This window comes from Bos javanicus, chromosome 4 (genome assembly GCF_032452875.1).
Source record: "Bos javanicus breed banteng chromosome 4, ARS-OSU_banteng_1.0, whole genome shotgun sequence".
Lineage (NCBI taxonomy): Eukaryota > Metazoa > Chordata > Mammalia > Artiodactyla > Bovidae > Bos > Bos javanicus.
In genome coordinates this window covers 62,492,335-62,513,618 of record NC_083871.1, presented here as the reverse complement: position 1 = coordinate 62,513,618, position 21,284 = coordinate 62,492,335, and the positions used below count along the sequence as shown (strand labels likewise).

Genomic DNA, 21,284 nt, shown 5'->3' with positions numbered 1-21,284 from the left:
AATTGGAGACACATGCCATATTCTGGGATGAAAAATAAAATGCCTTTTTAAAATTCATTTATTCCCAAATTAATGTATTGGTTTAGTATAAAGCCAATGAATGGCTTCCCTGGTGGCTCAGATGGTAAAGAATCTGTCTGCAATACAGGTGACCTGAGTTCAATCCCTGGGTTGGGAAGATCCCCTGGAGAAGGAAATGGCAACCCATTCCAGTATTCTTGCCTGGGGAATTCCATGGACAGAGGAGCCTGGTGGGTTACAGTCCATAGGGTCACAAAGAGTCAAATACAACTGTGTGACTAACACCTTAACTTTAAAAACCAGTGAGATGCCAAACTTTTTTCCACGTTCAATTTGCAAAATTATCAGGACAAATAATGTTTAGAATATTAAAATATTTTTAATTATAACAAGCATAGATTTCCCCTACCAGATATAAAAACATGTTATCATGTTTTAAAAACAAAATACTGTGTTTAAGAAAATAGCATAGTACTGACCAAGATTAGAAGCCACATCAATAGAAAATAACAAATTATCACAATATAAAATATATGTGCATATTGTATTATCATATACTTAGTATGTAGTAGGGGGGCTTCCAGGTGATGCAGTGATAAAGAATCTGTCTGCCAATGTAGGAGATACAAGAAATGTGTGTTTGATCCCTGGGTAGGGAAGATGCCCTGGAGTAGGAAATGGCAACCCACTCCAGTATTCTTGCCTGGAAAATCCCATGGACAGAGGAGCCTGATGGGCTGTATGTAATCCATGGGGTCACAAAGAGTTGGACATGACTGAGGGACTAACAAACATTCAAAGCCTGAACACACATGCACATCATTACAGACTATGAGGAATAACAGCTTAGTTTCCATAATTTTTTATTAGCTAATTAACAAGTTGCAAGAGTAAGTTTTTCTTATATCACAATATCCAGAAGTTTAAACAAAGGTTGACAGTGAATTTTCCAACTGCATAATTACTAGTAGCTCATTTGGATTTATTTACAAGAGATGTCATATGTTTTGTCTGTTTATGCTATTACTTATCATGGACATAAAAATATGTCCATATAAGACTCTCCCTATACAAACATCCCTGTGTCCAGGCACCCTCTAGTCTCTTTTGTCTGAACTCCAGATACAAAGAGCTCCTCCCTTAACATCTGCAACAGAGCAACTTTTTAATATTCCCGGACTCTCACCACCCAGGACACCACCTCTACACAATACGCTCCACTAAGAGAATCTTCATTTTTTAAATATTTTCCATTCTAATTATTGATCCTAATAAGATATTCCTGATATAAGTAAAACAGATATATTCCCTGATTTTCAGATTGTAAAACAGATTCAGAAAGATTAAGGAACTACCCCTCATATCCACTAGTTCTTTGGTAGTAGATAACAGAGAAATAACTCCTAAGCCCTGACTCAGAGGCTCAGTGTCCTTTTACTGGAAAACAAGCCACAGGAAAGCTTCAGGCAACATAATCTCTTAAGAGGTAGAGGCAAAATAATGATCAGCCTCAGGCTGTCCCTTCCTGAAGAGGTTCCTAAAATACTCTGGGGCCATCTCTCCCCAGAGGACTAGAAGTCTCATCACCTCCCTGTCTTTGTTCTCCATTGGGCACTCTTGCTCCTAGCAGTTGCATAGCCTGGAAGCAGTCTTACCTCGATTTTGTGTTGTCTGAACCTCATCCCCCAGCACATCCTCTTCTCCTCCATAGGTACGGATGGGTGAGCGGGCATAGGAATGCTTTTGAATCAGGCTCTCCACACTTTCCCTAGGTTAGAGAATGACACATGGTGAGTAAACCAAAAAGTTAAGTAATCAGAGGAGAGGAGTCTTAAAAATGATGTACTAGTCAGTAAAACCATTTTCTCAGTCAAAAACCCACCACTTCAGAGGCAGACAACATTCAAAACATGCACATTTCATTGTAGATGGCTCAGAAACATGACCTCAAGCATACAAATATAAGAAACTTTGTATTTGTTTCTAATAAATACAAGGAAACAAATAGGACAGGATAGGGACAGTCCCCCGAAATTCTACAAAATTAGGGGCAAACGTGAACAAGGAGCTATAAAATATAACCATAAGAATATAGAGATTAAGGACGTTAAAAAAAATAATGAATTTACCACAAGGAGCTGCAGTCCTGTGACTTTATCAGCTAATGAACACAACACTCACCTGATATGAATGGCACTAATTGAACATCTGATGAAATACTGGCCCATAGTTCAAAATATCATTAGCCATACAAAGACTCGGTGTTTACTAATAAAACCAGTAAGTGCATAGAGTATATGACAATTGCTGAGTCACTTACTCAAGGTCTTAATTCATTATAATATTAGAGCATGACTGTCTTTCTGGGTAACTTGGGTAATTAAGAAAAAAGTCAATTGAGATGTGCAAATTTTAATAAAATGACAACTATAATATTCAAGCTGATTAATCTAATTCAAGCTTTTAATCTAAGCCATGTGTCATATTATTTAAAATGAATTTAAGAAAGAATTAGTTATCTTCACATGAGAAAAGAACTTGCTTCAGATACCCTGGAAGACATCTTCTCTTTGTAAAGTCAGAAAGGCTTGATCATCAATGGGCTGAAATCATGGATGATGTATTTCTAAGGTGTATTCCACTGCCCATCCTAGGCATTTAGACTGCTCTCTCTCAGCATTTAAGTTCAAAAACAGAGTGTAGTATCTGCCTCTCTAAAAATGCCCTAATATAAAATTATTTAAACCTTTTTCACATACACCCAAGAAAAATTGTTTAAATAATAAACTGTGGCTTTGTGAAATATTTTGCCTCTCTATAAGAAGTATATTATATTCATTTTTTCCTTGGCAAATCACTGGTATCATTACTTATTCTCATCTCTAAGAGGGAGGAAAAAAAGGATTTTATTGAAGTGATTTATTTGTGTCAGGCCTGGAAGTGAACTGAAAGCAATGGCAGTTCTTATATAAAGGATGGCATAATTAAATTATTGCCTTTTAAGTGATTGAAAACAGTGGTGCAAATCAGGGCCATCTCTTCGAAGATGTTACAAAGAATAGACAGCCCATGTTGTTTACTTTATGTCTAATCCCTGTTTCCAGTAGGATGAAAAGTGCAAAGAATCTGTTTAGCCTGGAAGACTATTGTGAGCATTTCTAGACTACTGTGCTCTGAAAAATAAGGGATGACTCATTTAATGAGTTAAGTGATTTAGGTATTACAAGCTAGGACAGTGCCTTGTAATGCTCAGTTCTGTTATATCCCAAAGCAAGAGACAGTAGTTAGTTTGGATTTTAATAGATAAATAAAATGGGTAACATTATTGAAGGTTGAATTTCCAATATCTAACACTAACTGATTTTTCTAGGAAAAAAGAATACATCATTATCTTAGGTATCTTTAAGAGATCTCTTCGGACTAATACGTAAGCATCAATTCAAAGAATAATATACATGTGAGAGACACAATCATAGCCAGAAGGTAGGCAAGATAATAGGATAGCTTCAGTTATTATGTTGATTCTGCAAAAATGCTCCAGAAATACTGGAAGTCATCTGAACTATTTGTTCAAACTCCAGATAAGCAAAACCAACATACTGTCATCAGTATTGAGTTGACTGCCAGTCCTCTGTCTCTGAAACTTAAGTACAAATTTCTTAATGCTCAAAAAGCAAAATCTTCCTTTTCCTTCACACTCTTCTTTGCACCACTGCTATACCTAATATATTCCTCTTTAAATGCATTTACTAGATGGATGGCAATTATGTGTTTGCATGATCATCTCTACCACTACACTGTTGGCCTCTGATTGAGGGAGAGAACAATGATTTATCTAGGCTGCTGCTGCTAAGTCGCTTCAGTTGTGTCCGACTCTGTGCGACCGCAGAGACGGCAGCCCACCAGGCTCCCCCGTCCCTGGGATTCTCCAGACAAGAACACTGGAGTGGGTTGCCATTTCCTTCTCCAATGCATGAAAGTGAAAAGTGAAAGTGAAGTCGCTCAGTCGTGTCCGACCCTCAGCGACCCCATGGACTGCAGCCCACCAGCCTCCTCCATCCATGGGAGTTTCCAGGCAAGAGTACTGGAGCGGGGTGCCATTGCCTTCTCAGTAGTGGTTCTCAAACTTTAGTGTCTTATGAACTGTTTATGTCCCCCAAATTCTTGTTGAAATCTTAATCCCCATGGTGATGATTTTAGGATGTGCATCCTTTAGTAGACAATTATGTCTTAAGGGTGAAGCCCTCATGATGGGATTAGTACCCTTATAAGAAGAGAAAGAAGAGTTTGCTTTAGCTTTCTTTTCCTCAGCCATGTGAGGACACAGTGAGAAGATAGCTGTCTATGAAGCAGAAAGCAGGTCCTCATGAAAAACTGAAATCTGCCAGCTCATTGATCTTAGACTCCCCAGCTTCCAGAACTGTGAGAAATAAATGTCTGTTGTTTAAATCTCTCACAGTCTATGGCATTTTTGTTATAGTAGCCCAACCAGACTAAGACAGTGTTCATCAAAATTACCCAGAGGGCTGGCCAAAACACAGATTTATGGACCCCACCCTCGAGTCTTTGATTTAGTAAGTCCAAAGTATGGCCTGAGAATATGACTCGCAGTGTGTTTTCAGGTAACACTGATGCTGCTGACATGGAGCTCACACTTGGAGAACCACCACCCTAGTGTAGTAGGTACTGGAACCTGCTTAGCTCAGATCCCAGTCCTGCCACTTGTTCTGTGTGCCTTTGGGCAAATCACTTCACTTCTCTGTGCCTCAGTTTTCTCATCTGCAGCATGAGGATATTAGGTTTTACTAATTATTATTATTAATAATTAATTCTAACGGGAGGGAGGTCTGGGAGGGAGGGACATGGGTGTGCCTATGGCTGATTCTTATTGATGTATGACAGAAAACCACAAAATTCTGTAAAGCAATTAGCCTTCAATTAAAAAAGTTTTTAAATCTCACTAGGATTATGTGATACAGGCTTTAGACATTAGTCATCCTTGTTACTCATTTCACTTTGGTAAGTCGTGCAGGTAATTCATTTTCTATTCACTGGAAACTTCTCGCCAATTATCTTTTACATGTGTGGTCGTAACAGAGATGTGAAGGACTTGGTATATTTAATTAAGTCAATACTAGACTGAACTCAAAGAATAAACAAAATAATATAACTTTAAAAAAAAGATTGAATGAATTAAACACACAGAGTTTATATTGGCATTTGGCATATAATAAGTGCTCAGTAAATGTTTATAGGTAACAAAATTAAAACTATTAAGTTTCAAAATCATATTTCTAAAGCTGGCTACATAATCACAATCATTTTAAATTAAATTGAGACTTCTAGTTGCTATAACATGCTATGCTTCATTTAAACCATCCTATAATATATATGTCACAGAGAAAATTAAGTAAAAATTAAATGTTATTTCAATTTACATTGTAACTTTCTCTTTTTCTAAATATAAACTGGAAAAAAGCTACATTCAGGGATAAAATGTCAGATTCATTAAAATCAAATCTAATTTATAGGAAACAAAATATTTAAAGTTATCCTTGATCATCAGTTTTCTCATGTTTATATCATGTCTTACTGAGCCTTTATAAATAACTGCTTGTCACAATATTCTTCTGAAGATTTATGCAGATAATGTTATAAATTACCATTAGATAATATATCAATATTTGTTGCTTCCACAAAGTACTTAATAAATGAAAACTTTAGATAATATAATTGAAGATGTATTATAAATCATTAATTTTAATTTGAGAACAGAAATACACACAATATATTTTGGAAAAACAAAGTAATTCTAATCTTTTTAAAAGCTCTTTCAGATTTTAGTTTATTTTTATTTATTTGACTTAATCTTACTAATTTTTCTTTTCAATAGTAATCTGCATTTCTGGTTTTATATCATTATTAGCAACTTAAGTAAACTGTACCACTGTGGGGGAAAAAATAGTTCCCTGAGTCTAACCTTTGTGACTAGAACCAAGGTCCCAAGCAAAGTACAGATTATGCAGCCTCTAAAAATAAACTTTAGTAAATTGTGAGGCAGGGAACAAATATCCTTTGTACAGATAGAAAGACACAAGCAAGAAAAAAGGAGGATAAATTATGACCATGAATCAACTGTGAATAACTTTGGTACTCTATCACATTCACTGGTTTGTTTGACACTGTTTTGTAATATAAATGTTTCCTCTTAGAAGCTGTGAATAAATGAGTAACATTTTAAATGCAGGAACATAGCTTGCTAGTTAAAAGAGTTTTGTTGTAACTTCTTATCATTCTGTTAAAAGTCATCCCTTCCTTTCTGTGGTTATTGTCATCAGACTATTTCAATTTACTACATTAATAGATTTTATTTAAAAGCAGGCTTTAACCTGGTTACCAAACAAAATAACTTTCATTTTATACATACAGTCTCTTACACTAACTCTGTCTTCATTGGAGATGATGGAAAAGAAGTTTCTTTAATAAGAAGCCATGTAATCAGATTCCTTATCTGTATCTGGTCTCTGCCTTCTCCCATTAAATGAAGGTATAGCAGGGAAATGGTGGGCTGGATAGATGATCTCTAAGATCTATTATGGCTCTAACAATTTATGAACCTACAAATACATAAATAGAAGTAAAAATTTTAAAGAGTCATTTTGAAAAAGTCCAGTACTAGTTGCAAAGAACCCTGAGTTCTAACCCCAAATCTTGTACTGACGAATTCTGTGATCTGGCAGATCACTCTCTAGGTCCCACTTGCCTCATTGGTATAATGATAGGGAAACTAAAAATAGTTAAAAATCTTTTTGTGGTTCTTTTTGTCTTTAGTGTAGATTCTACTAGAGTGTTTTTGTTTTGGTAGTCATACCACCAACCTAATGATACACATTTAAGTTCATGTTTTATTGTATTTTTTATTTTTTGGAATTTAAAAAAGCATAATTTTCTTATATGGTTATTTAAGAAATGATTTACATGATTTCAAGACAAATCTAGAGCACATGGCATATTCAAAGGCAAAAAACAAAACAAAAAACAACAACAAAACCCAAATACACTCTAGTAGAATCTACACTAAGGACAAAAATAGCCATAAAAAGATTTTTAACTGTTTTTAGTTGTCACATTGTTGGAGATATCTAGACATACATGTTCTGAGATTGCTATACTTCTATATGCTGTGGGATAAAGCAAAGGAGCAATGACAGAATATTCTATCATAATTCCTGGTGGCACTGCGAACTAGAGGCTCAGCATGAATGAAAAGAGATATAGGTGTAAGGTCAGAGAGGTTCAGTAAAAACCTTATCATTCTGAATAGAAGTGGAAAGGATTAGTATGAACTCAAGTAGGATTTTACCTTTAAGGTACATGTAGGTATACACACACACATACCCTTCAAATGAGAACAGAGTCTGTCTGGGGAGAGGAGGATTCTGAGAGGTGGAGACTCACATTTGACTTATTTAAAGTTGGAGCCCTGGATTTTTACACATTTAAAATATCATTATTTTTCCATTTTATAATGCAAGTTTGGGAAACATTGGGAAAAGTATTTTCTACTTCCTTAATAATAAACTGGATTGTGTCTTAGAAGCTTTTCTAACACTTACTTTCCCAAATGCCTTTTATACTGTTTTCTAAAGGCCCTGCAAGTTTCTAGTACTCTGAAAGAGAAAAAAAAATTACAACCTATTTTTCAATTATTCATAATTTCTGAGGCATAAGACAAGATATATAAAAGTGGCATAGATATTAAAATGTATAGATACTTTTTAAAAGTATGCATCTCCAGGTTGTCACTTTGTCCTCCTGCTCTGCTGTCTTTCTTCTGGCTTGAACTACAGGTGCTAAAATGACCCCAAAAACATGTCTCAAAAAGTACCACTGTAAAGACAGGGAGGAGAAAGTCCTGGCAGAGATCACCTCTCACCAGCTTTGTCAACTAGCATCACCACATGGGCCTCGAAATGAAATTCTGAGTTTCTTCATTTCAAATATCATTCTAAGAAGGTAAAATTTCTGGGTAAGAGTTTTCCTTGCTGCCATCATTTCCTCAGGCCCTTACAGCTCTAAGCCTGGGATCAGCAAATTTTCTCTGTAAAGGCCAGATGGGAAATATGTTAAGCTTTGTAGGCCTTAGGATCTCTGTCATATATACACAGCTCTGTCATTGTAGCCCGAAAGCAACCACATATACATAAATTAAAATACATAAATTGAAAAACGCGATTGTCCTTTAATAAAAATTTATAGACAATGAATTTTAATTTTATATTATTACATGTCACAAAATGTTATTTTTATAACTTTTTCAACCATTTAAAATGTAAAGACCATTCTTATCTTGAGGGCTATACCAAACAGGTGGAAGACAATAGGGTTTTCAAAGCTATTTACCATATTAGAGATGGGCCCCACTTACCCCACACAGCTCTTATGAAAACTTTACTGCCTCAGAAACTCCACAAGCCAGCTTAGAGCTATGTTAGAACCAACACTACTTTCTTTCTGGCACCAGAAGTCCTTATTTCCTGTGAACGTCTTTAGCAGATCTGCCAAAAAATAATTGATGCTCCATTGCCTGATATAGATAAAACTATAAATTTTCAGAATATCAAATTTGCAACCTTGTTGCCAGAAGTTTTCTTCTTTGGCTAAACTAATAGAGAGTATTTGAGCTCTGAGCAAAAGGACCTGATTCCCATTGGGCTTGTGTCCAAATTTCATGTGTTTGAAAGTTTTGTTCAATGCCAGGGAGTTTTAAACATATTTTATAGAGACTCTCAATATGAATCCTGAACCACTAAGGTGAGATAAGCCTATGTATTTAATTCTCTGCCCCCCCTGGCATGACTGAGAAAACACGGTGGCGTGCCAGCTGCAAACTGACATGTCAGTCACAGGAAAGGACGTGAAGGGAGCATCAAACAGCTCGAGGTCGCTGCTCTATACGGAGGAAGGGTACCTGGGGGCAGTGAGGGTGCATGCAGTGGGGAAGAGATGAAAAGCCCTCTGTCAGAGCTTAACCTAAACCCCACCTTGGAGCAGCAGAAATCAATGATAGAGGCAGGTCTTTGAGCAGCTGATGAGAAGCAGATTCTCACACTGCTGGAGGCTTCGAGGAAGGAATCCCACAACAGCACGTGCTCAGCTGCACACCGTGGCTTTGGTACACTGAAAGGTGTGGGGCCAGTGACCACCACGGGCTCTGGAAAAGGGCCATGAGGTTGCTTTATTGGGCATGGAGAGGGAGCTGCTGATTTCTAGCTACTGAGGCAGACAGGGTAATTTGATCAAAGTTAATGTAAAGTTAAAACTCCCTTTTCCAAGGCTATCTCCTCCTATCTGCAACAACTTCCTAACCCGAACAGAATAATTATATTTCCACATGGGCATACTCATAATAAATTTATAAATTATTACCCCTTTTTCAGTCTGCACCTGAAAGATTTCATAGATTCACATGGTTTTATTCACAATTAATCTCAGCTCCTAACACTAAACAGACACTCCATTCTATACATGAGCTAGAGAAAGATAAGTGGACATTACAAAAATACTCCGCAATCCAAAAGAAGAAAACTAATTTTAAAAAACGTTAACAAGCAATCTCTTTTGAAACTGCCTTGTTCCAGGCAACAGGGAGAAGTATTTTAAGTCTCTAACTGTACTTTCAAGTTTTTAGTGAGATTTAAGAACACCCTGTATTGATAAAGCAGGACTAGCAGACATGAAAAGAAAACAGTTTGGAAATGTAAAAGTATACTTGAAAAATGACAATATAGTAACTACCACATTTTAAAAGAACTCAATAAGGAGAGCAAACAAAATACCTGATGCCATGGAAAACAGACTCAACATATTAGAAGATTCATATAAGAAATCCTTCCAGTATCAGAGTAAACAGTTAAAAAGATAAAAATTATTAAACAATAGATAAGAGAAGTAGGGGATTGATGTAACATATATACAATAGGAATTTTAGTATGTCTGAATAGAGCAGACAGATTAGAAGCCAGAAGAGAAAAAAATTTTTCTTGAGATGAGAAACAACTTGATTTTTCAAATTGAAGGGCTCAATTATATTGTAAATATTAATGAAAAAAAATTTACAGTTAAATACTGGTACAATTTCCGAATTTCAAAGAAAACTTTCTAAAAGCATATTTTATCAGACAGAAAAAAAAAGGCAACTTTCCCACAATGGAAAGTTTCCCACAGTGGGTTTAGCATCAGCTTTTACCCTATCTACAGTATTTAAAAACTAGACAACAAAGAAAGGTTGAAAGAGTTCTGAGGAGAAAAGCTGTGACCCTAGTCAGGTTTATGATAATGGCAACGGATCCTCTCAGATATATAGGAACTAATAAAGAGAATAACCCATATCTCCTTCCTCAACCAATTACTCAGCATTTATCAACAGCTGAGAATAGCCTGAACACAATTTCAGTAATGAGTACAACAGAAGTGAACATTAAACAGTGAAATGAATAGGACTAGAAGTAAATTGAAATGATTTCAGTTGATGGATTTCTGATCCTTACATTAAGAAAAAGAATTTAAAGAGAAGATGAAGAAGATACATGAATAAGAAGCTGAACTTTAAGTCCCAGATTATTTAAAACAAAACTATAGGTTGAGGGAGGGGCACTACAAGGAAATAATCACATAATAAATATCTCCAGTATTCTGGCCTGGAGAATTCCATGGGTTGTACAGTCCATGGGGTCACCAAGAGTCGGACATGACTTTCACTTTCATTTCACTTTCAAATATCTCCTATTTTACAAGAAAAGAAAATATATAGTTTCATTCCTAACAATAACATAGAAACATCAATTTTACAATTAAGTCTTTCAGAATTTAAAAGCATATTTAAAAGAAATATAATGAATAAGAGAAAGGACTTTGGTTTCAGACAAACCAACCTGGGTATGAGGCTCAGCTGTCACAAATTACACTATGTGAATTTGCATAAAGTATTAATCTCTTTAAGCTTCAGCTGAATAGGAATGATAATCATTCTTTATTATAGAATTATTTTGAAGTATAACTGAAATAAAATGTGTCAACTATATAGCCCACTGCCTGTAACACGTGGTGGCTATGGAATGTTAACCATAATAAAGAGGAGGAAGACTGGATAAATTTAACAAAAGACAGGAAGAGAAAATAAAAGGTAAAACGAATAGCTGAACTTAACAAACAGCAGAAACAGAAAGAAACAAAACAAAACATATCAGCAGGAATACATGTAATACTTGTAATACTTGGAGACAGACAAAATTTTTCTATTAAAACACAAAGACCTTCAGACAAGTTTTTAAAAATACACATACTCTATATGACATTTTACAAAAATACATATCATTATTTACTCAACAAATATTTGAGTGTTTACTATGTACCAGGCACTATTCCAGGTTCTGGGGATATACTAGGAAACAAAAGGCAAAGCACTGGACCAGTCAGCTATAGGGGCTGCATATGTGAGTATAAAGGCCCTAACTGGGGCTGAGATGGACCTGGCTATGTAAAAAAAAAAAAAAAAAAAAACAAGCAAGACAAAGGTAGATGAATTCAGAAAGATAACTGGGAGGGTCCGGATCAGACTCTATGGAACCTTTCAGGCCTTGTCTGGACTTTGAGTTTTACAGTGAACGGGAAGATGAGTCACTGGAGAGTTCTGAGCAAGACTGATGTGATCTGACTTTTTTCTTAAAAGATCATTCTGATTGGTGAACTGAAAGCTGACTTAAGAGCAGTAAGAATGGACATAGAAAAATCAACAGAAAAACAGATGATAGAGTCCTAGATAAATCTAGGAGTGGTAGCAGCAGGAATGGTAAAAAGTAGTTGGACTTCTCTGGATATAGTTTGAAAAATTAGTCAACTGTAATTAAAAGACGCTTACTCCTTGGAAGGAAAGTTATGTCCAACCTAGATAACATATTCAAAAGCAGAGACATTACTTTGCCAACAAAGGTCCATCTAGTCAAGGCTATGGTTTTTCCTGTGGTCATGTATGGATGTGAGAGTTGGACTGTGAAGAAGGCTGAGTGCTGAAGAATTGATGCTTTTGACCTGTGGTGTTGGAGAAGACTCTCGAGAGTCCCTTGGACTGCAGGGAGACCCAACCAGTCCATTCTGAAGGAGATCAGCCCTGGGATTTCTTTGGAAGGAATGATGCTAAAGCTGAAACTCCAATACTTTGGCCACCTCATGGGAAGTGTTGACTCATTGGAAAAGACTCTGATGCTGGGAGGGATTGGGGGCAGGAGGAGAAGGGGACGACAGAGGATGAGATGGCTGGATGGCATCACTGACTCGATGGACGTGAGTCTCAGTGAACCCTGGGAGTTGGTGATGGACAGGGAGGCCTGGAGTGCCGCGATTCATGGGGTTGCAAAGAGTCGGACACGACTGAGCGACTGAACTGAACTGAACTGATGTAAAAGTGAAAGTCTCTCAGTCGTGTCTGACTCTTTGCGACCCCATGGATTATATAATCCATGGAATTCTCCAGACCAGAATACTGCAGTGGGTAACCTTTCCTTTCTCCACGGGATCTTCCCAACCCAGGTATCAAACCCAGGCCTCCCACATTGCAGGCAGATTCTTTACCAGCTGAGCCACAAGGGAAAGTGAGAGATAAAGACAAGCCAGGAAGGGTGACTCCCAGTCTTTTGGCTGAGCAGTGGGAAAGATGCAGCTGAGAAGGGAACTGTAAGAGAAGCACAGATGTAGAAGTGTGTGATTGGGCATCCTGTCATAGATGTGTGAGATTTAAGGTACCCTTAAGGGAGAGGGAAAAAGAAGAGAGACAGCCAGAGCTTTGACTCTAGGGAAACCAGAACCAGAGGTGTAAATTTGACAGAAGTCAGCATATAACAGCATTTAAAAGCAGGAAACTAACTGCTCATATCACTTAGGACGGGGATGTGGACTGAGAAGAGAAGAAGTCCAAGGACTAAGGCCTGGACCGTATTACTATCTTACAGATAGAGGACAAGGGGAAGAACCGAGAAGTGGATGGAGAAAGAATGGCCAGTGGAGTAGAATAAAAACCAGAAATTGTGAGAGGTCTTGGAAGCAAAGAGGAAAAAGGGAGAGAATAAATGACAATGTCAAACGCCAGTAATAGGTGAAATAGGACTGAGAAGTGACCATTGAGCTTAGCAGTGGGGAGTTTACTGGTGACCTGGACATGGGTGGACTGGTGGAGTAGTAGATGAAACTCTAAAAGACAGGGTAGAAGAGACAAAGGGAAGAGAAGAACCGAGAAGAAAATGCACAGAACTCTTTTTAAGGAGCTTCACTATAAGAAGGAGGAGAAAACTGGGAGAATCAGTAACTCAAGAGACACATGGCATCAGGAGGAGGCTGTTTTTCACTTGACGAAAGAAATGTCAAGATATTTGTTTAATGATGCAAGAGAAGAGAGGTCTCTTGCTGTTAGAACAAAGATTTTTAAAAATTAAAAGGCAAATAAAACCAACAAATGTTAAGGTATAGCAATATAAGGTTAGACAAAGCAGAACTCAAGACAGGCATTAAATGGAATAGAAGTAAATGCATATCTGACTGATAAACTATGGAACAAACCAAAAAAGTAGTTAAAGGTACTTAATTTACCCCAAGAATTCTCCAGATGAGTTTATGCACAAGATTGTAAAGGATCACATCTTTGGATTTAAACTGATCAAGCAATAAAAAGCAGGAAGATATTTCAGTTCATTCAGACTAGCAGAAACCTGATACTAAAAGCTGACACGGAAGAAGAAACAAAATGTATCTCTATTATGAAGACTGATACTAAAAGTCTTAAGTGTTAATAAAATATGGGTAAATTAAATTCAGCAATGTATTACAAGAAAAACAGAATCCAGATAGGATGTATTCCAGAAATACAAGGATGGAAGGATGGCTCACCATAGACAATATGACTAGAATTAATCCTATTGTTATGTACAGTAGAAAAATAATTCAAATTGTCTCCATGCATGTTAAAAGAGCACTTAAATTCAGTAACATTCAGAATAGCAAAAAGTTCTTAATTTAGGCATGGAAAGGTGTTACTTCAGTATGATAAAGAATATCAATCCAAAACCAAAAGCCAATGAAAACCATATATAATGATAAAATACTAGAGGCATTACTAAATAAGTCAAGAACAAGAGAAAAATGCTAACTATCACAATTACATTTTAATAGTGTTCTGGAAATTTTAATCAATGTAATATAACAAGAAAAAGACATTGTAAAAAGCATGAATATTAGGAGTAAAAAGATAAAATTGTCATTTTTGCAGTTGATATGGAGATCTAAGTGGAAAACTCAAGAGACTAAAAAGAAAAATTATTAAAACTAATGTTTTCTAAGTTCAGTAAAATGGCAGGATGCCAATGACATATAGGAATCAATAACTTTTTATAGACTAGAAAATTCTATTTTCAAAAATAAGCCACCCCTAAAATAACCTTCTAGTACATGCAAGACAAAAGAAAGCTATCATGAGCCATATATGTAATTTTAAATAGTCTAGCTGTCAAAGTTTTAAAAAGCAGATGAGATTAATTTTAGTAATTTATTTAACGCAATATATCTGCAAAATATTTCAGCATGTTATCAGTATCCTAAAACTACTGTTGAGATATTTTCCATCTTTTTTCACACAAATCCTGAAAATCAGTGTCTGTTTTTTGTTTTTGTTTTTTTGGTACTTATAGTACTTCTCAATATGGAATAGCCACATTTCTTCACTAACCATCTGTGGCCATTGGCTATTAAACTGGACAATGTAATTCTAATAAACCTAGCTATGTGCCTGAAAAAAATGTGTAGGACTTACAGACTTGAAAACACCCTTTCTAAAGAACATAAGTTTCATAAAAAGACAAACATATGATGTATTCCTAGAAGTCTCAGTACTGTAAAGACATCATTTTTCTCCCCCAGATCATTATACAAGTTCAACACAAGCCCAATCAAAATTCCAACGACTTTCTTTTTTTTTAGAAGACTGGACAAAATGATTCCAAACACTGGAAGTATAAATGTCAAACAGTATCAAGAAGAGTTGAAAATGACAAGTAAAAAGATCTGGCGTTTGTCATATCAGATACCTGACTCCTCTTTTCTCCTGTTGCCTGGTAATGTCTATTCTACCTTCTCTGTCAATATTCAGCACTATATATAATGTATTCCTTTCCCACTTACTCTATTTGTACAAAACAAAAACAAAAAAACCTAACAGAAGAAACTTAATTTTGAACATTCAAATATCTTCATAGTCATCTCTCCTTTCTCAGAAGTAATACCATGCGTTCACTTACTATCTTTCTTTCACTTAGAAAATGTCCCTTCACTCCTCCAAAAAGAAAAAGAAAACACCAACTGACAGACTATCTGTAAGCTATATTTACTATACGGCACTAGTAGATAATTCTCTCCCTGAACTAAATAGCTATAAATCAGATTATACTGAGAAACCCTTTTGGACTTTTGATTTACTTCTTAGCTGTCCATTGTAGGTATATGTACAAAACATCTAATGAAAATACCTTCTACTTTTGTTAATGACACTAGTTTTCTTTTACAAATAAGGGTGATGTTGTCCCTGGGAGTAAGGCTACATGTGAAGAATGTGACACATTCAGGTATCTCAACAGAACTTCACAAAATGAGAGTGAGAAAACCAGAATGGCTTTTAGAGTATCTACAAAGCTTGTGCAGATGTAGAAGGAATAATACTGTGAGTTTAGAGGTATAAGGCATACATATCCAGTCCTAAAGGCATTTTTGTTTGGGTATCTCATACAGTAGCTGTAAATCTGGGAAAGGAAACTTGAAATCATTAAGGTCACATATTTATAACACCATATTCAATTAGGTTAGAAAAGTGCAATTTCTGTCATCATGTCATAAAAAGATGTGTTTTTCTCTCAGATCTCTTATTTTACAAAAGCTCTCTATATTGTTACAAATAGGGCTGTTTTCAATCAGTTACAAGGGGCAATTCAATTACTAGATGGTTTAGTGCAGTAACTGACTCCAGACTAATTTAATTTCTTTAGGTCTCCAAAGATCAATTGATCTGATTTGTTCCATCCCCAAAGGCTGTTTAGGAAAAATTCAGACTTAAATACCTGGAAATGAAATCCAAAACCTTGGCCAATTTCACACTACTTAGGTCATCTTGCAAACTTGCAGCTAGTCTCATAAGATGCTCTTTTACCCCTCAGACCACTGAAAGCTTCTAAGTTTCATGTACATGTGAGTTCCCGGCATCAGGATGTTTACTCAGTTAAGTGGAATATGTGGCTGCATCATTATCAAGTCCGTCACCCTAAATGGCAGTCAGTCTGGGTACTTGTCTCTCATAAACATAAGTAAAACTTAAGGGGCTATTTTTATTCTACAAGTATTTTATTAAGATTATTGAAAGTAACTTGGATGGAGTAAAACTATGCTCATCTCAGCTCAGTTCAGTTCAGTCACTCAGTCATGTCCAATTCTTTGTAACATCATGGACTGCAGTATGCCAGGCTTACCTGTCCATCACCAACTCCCGGAATTTACTCAAACTCATGTCCATTGAGTTGGTGATGCCATCCAACCATCTCACCCTCTGCCAGCCCCTTCTCCTCCCGAATTCATCATTCCAGGCATCAGGGTCTTTTCAAATGAGTCAATTCTTCACATCAGGTGGCCAAAGTTTTAAGAGTTTCAGCTTCAGCATCAGTCCTTCCAATGAATATTCAGGACTGATTTCCTTTAGGATGGACTGGTTGGATCTCCTTGCAGTCCAAGGGACTCTCAAGAGTCTTCTCCAACACTACAGTTCAAAAGCATCAATTCTTCAGGGCTCAGCTTTATTTATAGTCCAACTCTCACATCCATACATGACTACTGGAAAAGCCATAGCTTTGACCAGATGGACCTTTGTTGGCAAAGTAATGTCTCTGCTTTTTAATATGCTGTCTAGGTTGGTCATAACTTTTCTTCCAAGGAGCAAGCGTCTTTTAATTTCCTGGCTGCAGTCACCATCTGCAGTGATTTTGGAGCCCCAAAAAATATAAAGTCTTGTCACTGTTTCCATTGTTTCCCCGTCTATTTGCCATGAAGGGATGGAACCAGATGCCATGATCTTTGTTTTCTGAATGTTGAGTTTTAAGCCAGCTTTTTCACTCTCCTCTTTCACTTTCATCAAGACGCTCTTTAGTTTTTTTTTGCTTTCTGCCATAAGGGTGGTGTCATCTGCACATCTGAGGTTATTGATATTTCCCCCGGCAATCTTGATTCCAGTTTATGCTTCATCCAGTCCAGCATTTCTCATGATGTACTCTGCATACAAGTTAAATAAGCAGGGTGACAATATACAGCCTTGACGTACTTCTTTCCCAATTTGGAATCAGTCTGTTGTTGCATGTCCAGTTCTAACGGTTGCTTCTTAACCTGCACACACATTTTTCAGGAGGCAGGTCAGGTGGTCTGGTATTCCAGTCTCTTTCTGAATTTTCCACAGTCTGTTGCGATCCACACAGTCAAAGGCTTTGGCATAGTTAATAAAGCAGAAGTATATGTTTTTCTGGAACTCTCTTGCTTTTTTGATGATCCAACGGATGTTGGCCATTTAATCTCTGGTTCTTCTGCCTTCTCTAAATCCAGCTTGGACATCTGGAATTTCATGGTTCACATACTGTTGAAGCCTGGTTTGGAGAATTTTAAGCATTACTTTCCTAGTGTGTAAGATGAGTGCAATGGTGTGGTAGTTTGAGCATTCTTTGGCATTGCCTTTCTTTGGGATTGAAATGAAAACTGACCTTTTCCAGTCCTGTGGCAACTGCTGAGTTTTCCAAATTTGCTGGCATATTGAGTGCAGCACTTTTACAGCATCATCTTTTAGGATCTGAAATAGCTCAACTGGAATCCCGTCACCTCCACTAGCTTTGTTCGTAGTGATGCTTCCTAAGGCCCACTTGACTTTGCATTCCAGGATGTCAGCCTGTAGGTGAGTAATCACACCATTGTGATTATCTGGGTCATGAAGATCTTTTTTGTGTAGTCTTCTGTGTATTCTTGCCACCTCTTCTTATATCTTCTGCTTCTGTTAGGTTCATACCATTTCTGTCCTTTATTGTGCCCATTTTTGCATGAAATATTCCGTTGGTATCTCTAATTTTCTTGAAGAGATTTCTAGTCTTTCCCATTCTATTGTTTTCCTCTATTTCTTTGCACTGATGACTGAGGAAGGCTTTCTTATCTCGCCTTGCTATTCTTTGGAATTCTGCATTCAAATGGGTATATCTTTCCTTTTCTTCTTTGCGTTTTGCTTCTCTTCTTTTCACAGCTATTTGTAAGGCCTCCTCAGACAATCATTTTGTCTTTTTGCATTTCTTTTTCTTGGGGATGGTCTTGATCACTGCTTCCTGTACAGTGTCACAAACCTCTGTCCATAATTCTTCAGGCACTCTATAAGAGCCAACCCCTTGAATCTATTTCTCACTTCCACTGTATAATCATAAGGGATTTGATTTAGGTCATACCTGAATGGCCTAGTGGTTTTCCCTACTTTCTTCAATTTAAGTCTGAATTTGGCAATAAGGTGTTCATGATCTGAGTCAAAGTCAGCTCCCAGTCTTGTTTTTGTTGACTGTATAGAGCTTCTCCATCTTTGCCTGCAAAGAATATAATCAGTCTGATTTTGGTATTGATGATCTGGTCATTTCCATGTGTAGAGTCATCTCTTGTGTTGTTGGAGAGGGTTTTGCTATGACCAGTGCGTTCTCTTGGCAAAATTCTATTAGCCTTTGCCCTGCTTCATTCTGTACTTCAAGGCCAAATTTGCCTGTTATTCCAGGTATTTCTTGACTTCCTGCTTTTGCATTCCAGTCCCCTACAGTGAAAAGGACACCTTTTTTTAGGTGTTAGTTCTTGAAGGTCTTGTAGGTCTCCATAGACCCATTCAACTTCTTCAGCATTACTAGTCGGGTTATAGACTTGGATTCCTGTGATATTGAATGATTTGCCTTTGAAATGAACAGAGACCATCCTGTTGTTTTTGAGATTGCATCCAAGTACTGCATTTTGGACTCTTTTGTTGACTATTATGGCTACTCCATTTCTTCTAAGGGATTCTTGCCCACAGTAGTAGATATAATGGTCATCTGAGTTAAAATCACCCATTCCAGTCCATTTTCGTTTGCTGATTCCTAAAATGTCAATGTTCACTCTTGCCATCTCCTATTTGACCACTTCTAATTTGCCTTGATTCATGGACCTAACATTCCAGGTTCCTATGCAATACTGCTCTTTATAGCACCGGACTTTACTTCCATCTGCAGTCACATCCACAACTGGGTGTTGTTTTTGCTTTGGCTCCATCTCTTCATTCTTTCTGGAGTATTTCTCTACTGATCTCCAGTAGTGTATTGGGCACCTACTGACCTGGGGAGTTCATCTTTCAGTGTCCTATCTTTTTGCCTTTTCATACTGTTTATGGGGTTCTCAAGGCAAGAATACTGAACTGGTTTGCCATTCCCTTCTCCCTTGGACCACATTTTGTCAGATTCTCCACCACGACCCGTCCACCTTGGGTGACCCTACATGGCATGGCTCATAGTTTTGTTGAGTTAGACAAGGCTGTGGTCCATGTGATCAGATTGGTTAGTTTTCTGTGACTGTGGTTTTCAGTCTGTCTGCCCTCTGATGGAGAAGGATAAGAGGTTTATGGAAGCTTCCTGATGGGAGAGACGGACTGAGGGGGAAACTGGGTCTTGTTCTGATAGGCAGGGCCAGGCTCAGTAAACCTTTAATCCGATTTTCTCTTGATGGGCGGGGCTGTGTTCCCTCCCTGTTATTTGACCTGAGGCCAAACCATGGTGGAGGTAATGAAGATAATGGTGACCTCCTTTAAAAGTTCCCATACAAGCACTGCTACAGGCAGTGCCCCCAACCCTGCAGCAGGCCACTGCCAACCCACGCCTCCACCAGATGCTCATCTAGTAAAATATAATTATTTTACGTTTTCAGATTTTTAAAGTGCTTTCATAAATGTCATCTTACATGGTCCTCATAATAAAGTGAGCAGTGTTATGTTCTCCATTTTCTACATGAGGAAACAGACTCAGGGTAACCTCTGAGAATCACTTAGAAGTGATCTTACTTAACTTACTTACTTAAGATCTTACTTAAGTGATCTACTTAACTTAGGTAACTTCTCTAGGATCACTCAGCCAGGGAAAGGCAGAGCAGGGACTCTAACCCATGGCTTTGTCTTCATATACCATGCTCAACCCCTGACCTGAAACAGAAGATATGAGGCACACTATAAAAACACATCACTACTGCCCCACTGAACCACTGTCTTCATTTTTGCCTGATACCTGATTAGAAAGCAGAAAAAATTCACCTATTATAATCCCACCTGCATAAATCCAGTGTGAATCAGTGCCTTTGGCACTCTAGAAACAGGAGATGAGAAAGATCACACCTAAATGGAAGTAGCCTTTTTAAAACACCTCCTGGTGGCTCAGATGGTAAAGTATCTGCCTACAATGTGGGAGACCCAGGTTTGATCCCTGGGTTGGGAAGATTCCCCTGGAGAAGGAAATGGCAACCCACTCCAGTATTCTTGTCTGGATAATCCCATGGACGGAGGAGCCTGATAGGCTACAGTCCATGGGGTCACAAAGAGTCTTTGTAAATGTGGACTCCTTTGTCACCCACACTGCTGATACCGCTTTCTCACTGCTTTGGATCTTGTGGCCTATTTGCATGCCTATGTTCTACCTAATCGAAGAGTTACCTCCTTGCATTTTGCAAGGCATTTTCAACCACAAGCTCAAGTTCCTTTCCCTGATCTCAGTACCCCCAATCACTTGTCAGACTCTCAACTAACTAATCTTTTCTACTCAAATGCCTGCCCAATTTTCAGTCTCTCCTGCTGGATTCTTTGCCTCCTCACTGAGCTTCTATATCTTTCCCCCCAAAATCAAAACCACACCTTTATGCTCTGGCATTGGGAAGGATGATGGAAGGATCAGACAGATGTTGCTAAAACTTATAATAATCCTTTAATTTGAGTTGCCAGGACAGGAAAGAGAAGTGCTGAGGTCAGGACATATGACCATGTGGTAGGTAACAAAGAGTGTGACAGAACCATGTAGCAGTTGGTGGGGAAACCACCTAAAGATCTGGAGATAAAATAAATCAGAGGGCTGGTAGTTAGGGTACTCCACCTGTCTGTAAAGATT

The 21,284-nt window shown here is 37.5% G+C and overlaps 1 protein-coding gene across 1 annotated transcript in view; it reads right to left on the bottom strand.

Moving 5' to 3' along the window:
- TBX20 (T-box transcription factor 20) overlaps positions 1-21,284 on the bottom strand; it is a 50,046-nt gene that overhangs the window by 5,826 nt on the left and 22,936 nt on the right. Inside the window, exon 7 of the mRNA XM_061414156.1 lies at positions 1,677-1,789. Within this exon, the coding sequence (XP_061270140.1) occupies positions 1,677-1,789 (113 nt within the window). The remainder of the gene's footprint in view (positions 1-1,676; positions 1,790-21,284) is intronic.